This window comes from Gossypium hirsutum, chromosome A10, assembly GCF_007990345.1.
Source record: "Gossypium hirsutum isolate 1008001.06 chromosome A10, Gossypium_hirsutum_v2.1, whole genome shotgun sequence".
NCBI classification, from domain to species: domain Eukaryota; kingdom Viridiplantae; phylum Streptophyta; class Magnoliopsida; order Malvales; family Malvaceae; genus Gossypium; species Gossypium hirsutum.
Window position 1 is genome coordinate 90,050,517 of NC_053433.1, and position 9,811 is coordinate 90,060,327.

A 9,811-nucleotide genomic window follows, 5' to 3' on the forward strand; every position below is an offset into this window, starting at 1 on the left:
AGATAAAAAAATAATAGTATAAAAAATGACATCATAATATAAAATAATTATAATATATAATATGAAAGTATATATGTGAATATAATATATAATACATATAAATGATTAATATAATACGAGTAAAAATATAACAATAATATATAAATAATAATATAAAATAATAATAATTTGTGAAAAATAATAAATAATAATACAAATAATATATAATAGAATAATTATATAATATAAAATATAAAAATAAGGTAAAAAGAAAAATAAAAGAAATAACAATATAAAAAATTTATATATATATAGAAATAAATATATAGGGTTAGATTTGAAGTTCAATAAAATTACAGAGGCGAATTTTAAAAAAAAAAGCTAAATTAAGTTCCTAATTAAAACACGCGTAAAACGAAAGGGACTCATTGGGCAAAACGCCCTATTCCCAAAACGGCAGCGTTTTAATTCTGGACTAAAAATAGCTATTGTAGAGACTAAATTAAAACGGAAACAAAATATTAGGGCCAAATCATCAATAAAATAAAACATAATTATAGACACAAAAAAGGTGGAAGGACCGATTGAGTAATTAACCCAATCCTCAAAACCACGCGGATCCTCCCCGGGTAATCGGGTTAACGCGCGGATATTGGGGCCTTAAAACGTTGTCGTTTTAAGCTTATCAGACTAAGCTAAAACGGCGTCGTTCTGTTAAGGCTATATAAGCCAAACTTTAACCTAAAAAATCAATTAGCCCCTGGTTTAGAAAAAAAGAGAGAAATCCTCTGAAAAGTCCCCCAGCCCTCTGAACTCCGACCCTAGGCCAGTCTGCTCCGTTCATCGGACCTCCGTGCCCAGCCTCACGCACCATCACCAACTCCGCCACACACGGCGGTCGGACTTCGAAAAGCTTCGCTTTTCTCGGCGAATCTAGAAGGTGCCTTTCTCTCATTTACTTTAATGCTTTATGTACAAGTTGCTTACAATAAAGTGATAAAATAAAAGTAGAAACAATAGATCACCTTCATTTGTCTCGGAATCCTTCTGATATATTATTGCAAAAATATTTGGTGTACAATCTTTGTGGTCTGTTTCTCTCTATGTATTTTTGATTCTTATGTGCTCTTCCGTATATCTATTTTTTTCTTATAGATTTGAGAAAAGGCTTTATAGCCTTGATCTACTGCCTATTTTGGAAAGAAATCTTTCGATTTCTTTCCTTACCCTGTTCTAATCTATTTGTTGTAGTTTTGCTTTGATTTTTTCCTTTTCTTGCAGGTGACCACGAGAATCTCGGTGATTCAAGGGCTGCTGGCGTTGGTGGAGGCATGAAGTCCGGTGGTGAGGATTAGTGGAGACGGTGAGACGCTGATGGGACGCTGACAGACTCTGAGACAGTGCCTTGAATGGTGGCCTCGATTTGGAAGCTGGACAGATGCTCCTCGAACTTTCCAGAAGCGGTGACAGCTCGAGGAGAAAAAAGGCAGAAACCCTAGGGTTTCCTGCCTTGGTGTAATGGTTTGGGCCAGTTGGGCCACTTTAGCCCTGGGTCTGTCTAGTTTAAGTTAGGCTATGGGTGTATTTGGGTACACGGGTAGTCTAGGCTATTGGGCTGTAGCCGATCTGTTTGGGTATAACGGGTCTGAGGTATTTGGGCCTGTATTTGAGCTCTTGTAAATTGGACTTTATATGAACTGTTAAATAAACAATCATTTATTTATTTATTTCATTTGGTTTTAAGTCCCGGTTAAATTTGGGCTATTACAACTTAGTTACATAAATCCCCTAATGTCTTATTTATAAAGGCGTTGACAGCCTAAATTAGGTCTTTAGCATGCCCTAGGTCTTCAAATAAGTTTGATTGTGCGAACAAAAATAACCTTGATAAGCTTGGGCAGCACGTCGGCCTTGTGTTGTGCCACACCCTTTGCGTGGCGCGACACAACATGCAACTTCAGCTTAATGTTGTTCTTTTGGTGCTTTGACGTCCCAAGAGGCTTGTGCATCACTCGGTTTTTTCTTTCACATCAATTAAGCCTTTATATCTTCATCCTACATGCTCAATTAAACCAATTAACACAACCTAAGGCTTGTGCCGGCCTATTGGTTCACAACACTTATAAAATGTGTTAAAAACACTTATTTCTATTAACTTTTTATTCTAAGGTCTAATTACTGAAAAGGTAAATTAAAATCTTAAATTGCTTAGAAAACAAACTCCTTAAATGTGTAATTGACCCGAATTGACTACTACATTTAATAACAAGTCAATAGTCCTAGAGAGCTCACTTTATAACTTCTCCTAACTAAGGGGGAAATTGTTATACTCCTATGTCAAAATATCTCTTTTGCCCTATGAATGAAGCTTAGGCTATTACATATACTTGGGAACATTGTCACAACACTCTCAAGGAGAACCATCACATCAAGTTTAATATCATTTAATGATCCCAACTTTCAGTAATTCACCAACTCGCAACAATGTTACATTCGGCCTACACCGTAAGCTAAACCGAAAATTGGACTCTACTAGGAGGTCATAATTAATTAGACAAGTAATCACTCCAAACTTTTCTTCATCTAGAAATATCCCCTCCTCCAAGAAGAATAGGTAAGAAAAGAGAAAAATTCCATAACTCTATTCTAGCATCTCCCCAATATTCTCTAGCTATCAAATCAAGCAGCTCTCAGAACTTTACGTAGAGTGTGCCCTCAATGTAGTGACTCTTTACGTAAATCACTTTCTCGTTGAAGATACTATAAACAGTTTCTAATTTATCTAACCATATAAACGTTTTTTTTCCTATTTACTGCTTTTACTTTTACATTCGGAAATAGTATTTGAATGTATGGTCCCTAATAAATAAAACAAGTATATTGCTCAATTTCAATACAATTATAGCTTTTCACTGTTTTATTCTTGACTTCTCACATTTAAATATTAAAAAAATTCAAAAGATACATAGCTCAAGTTTAGTCATCTCATTTGAAGTTAAAAAACTTCATGGAAAATTATACAAAAAAATATGAACTTTGGATAGTTTTAATGGAAACAAGATACGGGTAATTTACAAAAAAAATGATTATATGCTTGAAAGTGAGATTAAAATAAAAGGTGGGGAAATGGCCAGGAATGATATCTTTCAGAAAAAAAGAAGCAATCATGCACGGCTCCGCTCAAATGGGCTAAGGAAGGCAACAAGAACACAAATTTTTTTTATCTAATGGCAGCTCAGTTTCAGTAACGGCAACAAAGCCCTATAGATTTGAGTGTATGTTGTAGGAAGATGTGATGAAATTCTTCCATGATTTTCATTCCCAAAGGAGTATAAGAAAACATTTATCACTTTTATCCCAAAGTGTGAATCACGCTCTACCATTAGCCTCTTTAGGCTAATTAGTTTGATACCTTGATAGAAACCAGTTCAGTTTTATTACAGGACGTTGTCTTTACTAATTGAGTGGAAAAATACATTAAGAATAAAAGTGGAGGTGGGGGGTTTTCAAAGTTGCTTTTGAGAAGACATATGATTGTGATTGTGTAGTAAAGGAGTAAATGTTGAATGTGAAGAGGGTTGTTAAGTGGTTTTACAAGTAATTTTAGGATCCAAAGACAAAATATTTGGCATCCAAAAGAATATGTTGGGATCTTTGGAAGGGCGTAGCAGAGAAGATGGAAATCTTGAATGTATCAACAAGAGGTAGACTGACTTTGATTAAATCGGTTCTCTCTAGTCTTGTGTTGCATATATGTAGGTGTTTCAAGCCCCATTTTCCTTGGAAGATCAAGGTAGGGAGGCTTGGATGTAAGATCGGCGGGGAAGGGCGTAGTCCTCCTTAAAATAAAAAATTATAATTCAATTCTCTTAAAATTTATTAAATTATAAATTTATATATAATAAAATTATACTTTAAATTTAATTTTTTTTAAAAAATATTTAATTTTTTTAAATGATGATATTATAAATTAATACATTATAAAATTATATTTTAATTTCTCAAAAATTTATAACTTAATTACCACTATGTTAAAAGCACCTTGGATGCTAAAAGAATTTCTAGCTTTCATTACACTTGATGATTCTACCAATTTGCTTTTATTTTAAAAGTATTACCACTTAATTACTCATTTTTTAAAAAAAATTAATTCAGTAAAATATATTGAAGATACAATTTATTAAATTAGTATTAAAACACTTTATGCTTAATCAAATTCAACTCAACTTAATTTTTGTCTAAATCCACTCATATTTGAATCTATTTTAAATTTATTTTTTATAAAAAAATTATACTAATTTTAATTTAATAATTTTGTTTTTAAAAAGTTAAACAAAAACAACATATTTTTTAATTGGTACATTTTAGTATTATATATTTAATTTGTATGTTATTTAAATTATATAATAATATATAAAATAAATAAATAATATATTAATAATTAAAAAATAAATTGAACTTAGCCTCTAAATATTACAATTCAAGTTGAATTCATATTTTAAACGAAATCTAATATTTTTCACTAAATTTTTTACATTTTAATATTTTTTAAAATTAGGAGAATAACTTACTATAATTTTTTTTAGAAAGTATTACTAGTACAATTAAAAGACAATATAAATACATATTGAAGAAAACCGTAACTATTAAACTATAGTCACATAGATATAATTGAAGATTTTTATTTGTAGGGTTTCACCCACTAGAAAGCTAAACCAATTTTGCAAAAATCGACGGATGGATGCAAGCTTAGCATTGAAAATATAAAATTTGGTTGGTATTGTTTAACTTTTAATTAAATCGATAAAATTTATATAGGATGGAATGGCCGGCTGGAGGTACAAAAAGGCAAAAGGGATGCAGCAGCATGAAATGAGTTAGAGAATAGCGAGGAAGAATGGAGTTGGAAAGAGCGAAGAAATACCTGGAGAAAGGTGTGGATGGCTATGCCAATGGCAATGGAGGAATGTTCGAAAACTTCATGATGCAAGGTCTTGGTCTGCACCTCGACTCCATCGAACGTGGCCGAGTGCTTTGCTCCATGAAAGTCCCTGTTCGACTTCTGGTTGCTTTTCTCTCTCAATTCTTTTTCTTTTAATTTTGAAATTAATGGGGTTGATTGGTTTAATTGTGTTTTTTTTTAAATAAAAAAAAAGAACCCAGGGAATACGTTTCATGGGGGAGCCACAACATCACTGGTGGACCTGGTTGGCTCCGCGGTTATACTCACTTATGGACTTACTTCCACCGGTGTTTCTGTGGAGATTACCCTCTCTTTACTGGATGCTGCTTTCGCTAATGTACCCCTCTCTCTCCCTAATTTAGTTTTATTTGTGTGTGTTGTATAAAAGGAAATTATAGATGCAAAAATATGCAGGAGGAAATAGAGATAGAAGGGAGGGCATTGCGCATTGGGAAGACGGTTGCGGTTGTGAATGTCGAATTTCGCAAGAAAAGCTCTGCCAAAATATTTGCACAGGCGCGTCATACTAAGTATCTCCATCTCCCACCACCAGCACCTGTTCAAACCAAAATGTAAATGCCATGCCCATCTTTCAATCATGATTGTATTTTTCATAACCATTTTAAGGCGCCTCACTTTCTAGTTCTACGACCCATGCTTGTAATAAGAGACCTTTTCCTAAATTCCTTTGCAATATATACACTACTTGCATGCTCCTTATGTTCACTGCACGCATGCATGTGATATGGTATAATATATATATATATATATTGCCTGTTTGAAATGCTCCATTATCATTAATCTTACCAATTTGTTCAGCTCCCCAACACTTGAAGCTCGAGCTAAGCTCAACTAAATTCATTTTTTCTTTCTCATTCATTATGCTTTTGCATATATAATTTTGAATATTTGAAATATTTATTAAAATTAAAAATGTTTGATTAGGCTTTCAAGCCATGTGAATGAAGTATTAAAAAGACCAAGTTCAACTCAATAATTATCAAATTAAATTCAAATTCTTTTCAAGCTACACTCAAGTTATTTATAAGTACAAGTTTTTCATTTATATTTCTATTAACATATATGTTTGCCTTTTAAGTTTCCAAATATGCGAAAAAAATATGATAAATAATTTTATCATTGTTACAAGGTAATATTCACGAATTATATTTTTGTCTACATTACACAATAAAAAATTACATCTTTTATATTTCCTATAGTCTTTGGGTCAAATTCAAATAGTATCATTTAGGAACAATGTGTTTCAAGTCATTAAGATAATACCATTCAAATTCTAAACTAATAGCTACTAATTTTTTTTAAAAATCAAATTTAAATTTAAAAGTTAAACAAAAATTTTAAATTCAAATTAATCTGTACACTTCATGGATTATATAACATATTCTATTATCTTGTAACTAAAGGCACCTATATGTGCAACTACCATTTACCTTGGAACACAATTTCACTGATTGATCTTTTTACTAAAATAGAAATTAAAAAAAAATGTTTTCAATCTGTAAATCTTGAATCAAGACCTTCCTAAGATGGCTCATCCTCTAATAAAGTAATTACCTCAACATTTGGGATAGAACAGGCATCTTTCGCCACAATGTTGATATATTAAACATTGGGTCACTCGTAGATATTTGGAAGGGTCTTGAGAAAAACTAGTCAATTTGCTACAAGATCAATTTGCTGTCTACACATATGTTCATACGTGAGTTTGAACAAATAACAAAACAAAAACAAAAACAGAGAAAGTAAAGAGAGATTTGCACCCAATCGTTTATCAACGTAGTTCAGAAAGAATCTACTTTAAGATGCCTTACTCTATGAATGGTTTCATTTCACAATTGATTCAACCACCTATTGGCTAAAGTCCAATCTATTGCTCAGTGAATAGTTTCAATCCTAATAGCTAGCTCTAATTTGATACAACAATTTACCCAGAACCTCACTTGTAAAGGTTCAATCTTTCACAAAAAAATGCTTACAAATAGAGTGTGAAATACAAAGAAAAATAACAAAGATAGCTTAATCAAATCAACACATCACTCCCTTAATCAATGCATCTTCCATGCATATTGATTGTCTATTTATAGGCTTAATATGACAACCTATTCAATTAGCATAGTTCAAGATAAACTCTTCTTCTTCAATATAATAATCAAGATAAATAGCATCCAATTTATCCCAAGAAATCTCCTTAAAATTAGCCTATAAAGCTGTCAAGATAATTGCAAAAGATAAGCATAAGCCTTATCCACAAAGTTAAGTCGATCTCAACCTCTTCAATAACTCCAAATTTGATCATTACTGTAAGGCACAATAAATCATGCCTATAAAACACATATTGGAAGTCCATTTGCTTATAGAAACATCACATGAAAAAGCCCAAGTCAAATAAGCCAACAAATAAAACATCTAGGTTGTATTAGCATCTTGACTGATTAGTCATCGAGTCTTCAGTGCTTCGACAACCTTGGTCCTAACAATCTCACCCTTTAGCTTTTTGACAAAACATAAGCAAATGGTATATGCTCCCCCTATCAACATGTCATCACATCTCGATATATACCAATAAAATTGTAGCATAAATGTTTAAAATATTAGAGAGTCCAACTAAACACAAGTTTAAAAAATATCACAAAAAAAAATCAATAAAGCAACAGCACGTCAATATATCTCCTCTTCACACCTGTAGCCATTCTCCCCCTTTTTCCATGCCAAGATCTTCAAAAAATGACACTTAAAAGAGTGCACAACCATTAAACACAAAGGCATGTTTAATAATGAAAGAATTCATTAATAGAGGACAAAAAAAAAAGATCTTCAATGTAGTAACAAAAATAAAACTTTATTATTCAAAAATAGCTCAATTCCTCTTAGAAAAAACAACAATAACAAACCAAAATTAACAACCCATAACGACCAAGAATAACAAAAAAAATAATAGCTCATCAAGCTCAAAATAGGCTACAGCAACCAATATTAACCAAAAATAACAACTCATCAAATTCGAACTCCTAACATCAACACATGTCATAGTGTCCTCTTTTTTGTCAAATAGCTTAAAGCAACTCCCTATACAAGGGTATTCTCTTAGATAAGCCCAAATTTTCTTTGATGTACGTTTCTTTATAAGAAAGCAATTTTTTGAGTCTTAAGGGGAAAGAAAATTACAGAGAAGAAGTATTTCAGTCGAATAAAAGAGATTTGCGTGAAAATTTTTCCCTTTTCACCTCCAAGTGACGTATTTAATGCTACCAAAACAACCTAAATTTTTAGTTTTAAACTTAATCCCTAAAATAATTCCTAAATATAAGAATAAATATAAGATACATGTAACAACCCGATTTTGGGCCTAGTCGAAACAATGGTTTCGGAGCCACTATACTGGGGCCGGATAAATTATTTGTAATTTTATTTTATGTGTTATAGCATGATTATATGAGTGCATGAAAATTTTGGTGAAATAATTTTAACAATTGCTCGCTTAATTGAGAAAAATGACTAAATCGCATAAAGGGAAAAAGTTTTGTTTTGCTAGATAAATATGTTAAATAGCTAGAGAACCAAAATTTGGGGTCTTTAAATAGAAAATGGACCCTTAAGAAAGGCTTGGTTGGCCATAGAGAGAAAGAAAGTAGAAAAGTCAAAATTAGGTGTGATTGGTAACTTAATTTTGACTAGAAATAGAATAAAATAAAACAAAAGGTATCATCTTTTCATCTTTCTTCTTCTCGATCGAAAATGGAAGCAAACAAGGGGGTTTTAAGAGCCTAAACTTTCAACCACTTAGTTCTTTTGCTAAGTGATTTTGATGACTTTTCTTGATGATTTTTACATTTTTGGGACCCCTAAAGCTTAATCTAGCTATTGAGGGGACTATTTTGCAAAATAGTTGAGAGTCTAGGGTTTTTTCATGAAATAATATGTGTTGCTTACTGAAATTTTATGGAAGAATATGAGTTATTGTTGTGAAATTAACAACTTTTGTAAAGTGATTTTCATGGAAAACACCTAAAAGGGCCATTTTATAAAAGTTATAAAATAGGTTGTAATTGTGTGAAATAGTGGAAATTTGGGGTTGTAATAAGAGTAATAAATGATCGTTTAGGCTTGGCTAATAAGGAAATTCGATAAGAATCGATTTATGGGCCTAGGGGTAAAATGATCATTTTGTGAAAGTTTAGGCGCAAAATGGTCATTTTGCCAAAAAAGTGAATTTTGATTGTCTAAATTTATTTAGTGATTAAATGAGTGAATTTCATCATGTTAGATCAAGAAAAATCGAGTTCGGGCTTAAATCGAGAAAGTACGTGGTTAAGGACAAAAAGAGAATAATTAGCCGAAATTGCATTTGAGGTAAGTCCGTGTGGTTAAATAAGTATGATATCCATGTTATTGTTAATATACTTGAAATCTATCTTGCTATGATTGTATTGAATTTTATGTTAAAGATATTGTATATGAGAAAGTGATGCCAAATGTTAATAATATATATGTGATGATTGAATGCATTGGAAATTTGATGGAATATGGTATTCCATTGGAACGAGTAAGTTGGGTGTAAATAATGCAACTACATGGTTATTATGCGTGATTAAATTGATATAGCATAAATTGTTTAATCGTGACTATGAGTAATGGTATGATGAGACTTAACGTGATAAACTCTCAGTTGAACCTTAGGAATAGATTGGATATTTATGCCAGGACATTAGGTGATATGTGTGCTAATGTAAGACATGTCTGGGACATACATCAACCACATTATGAGAGCTAGTGTAACACATGTCTGGGACATACATCGGCCTCGAGATATATAAACCAGTGTAAGACATGTCTAGGACATGCATCAGC

The 9,811-nt window shown here is 31.9% G+C and overlaps 1 protein-coding gene and 1 long non-coding RNA gene across 2 annotated transcripts; both read left to right on the plus strand.

The window, feature by feature from the left end:
* The first annotated feature begins 748 nt into the window (after window positions 1-748).
* Window positions 749-1,711, plus strand: LOC121208423 (uncharacterized). The gene is made up of 2 exons (XR_005903444.1): window positions 749-919; window positions 1,261-1,711. It is a non-coding gene; the product is annotated as an uncharacterized lncRNA (long non-coding RNA).
* A 3,108-nt stretch (window positions 1,712-4,819) lies between these two features.
* Window positions 4,820-5,761, plus strand: LOC107896002 (acyl-coenzyme A thioesterase 13). Its single transcript, XM_016821171.2, has 3 exons — window positions 4,820-5,044; window positions 5,136-5,279; window positions 5,357-5,761. The coding sequence occupies exons 1-3, from the start codon at window positions 4,877-4,879 to the stop codon at window positions 5,516-5,518; spliced, it is 474 nt and encodes a 157-aa protein (XP_016676660.1). The 5' UTR covers window positions 4,820-4,876; the 3' UTR covers window positions 5,519-5,761.
* Window positions 5,762-9,811: the final 4,050 nt, after the last annotated feature.

Excerpts from the sequence above, each read along its gene's own strand:
- LOC107896002 (XM_016821171.2), top strand. The coding sequence starts at position 4,877 with ATGGAGTTGGAAAGAGCGAAGAAATACCTGGAGAAAGGTGTGGATGGC. Across the intron at positions 5,045-5,135 it reads AAGTCCCTGTTCGACTTCTG|AACCCAGGGAATACGTTTCA; the intron begins GTTGCTTTTCTC and ends ATAAAAAAAAAG. Across the intron at positions 5,280-5,356 it reads TGGATGCTGCTTTCGCTAAT|GAGGAAATAGAGATAGAAGG; the intron begins GTACCCCTCTCT and ends AAAAATATGCAG.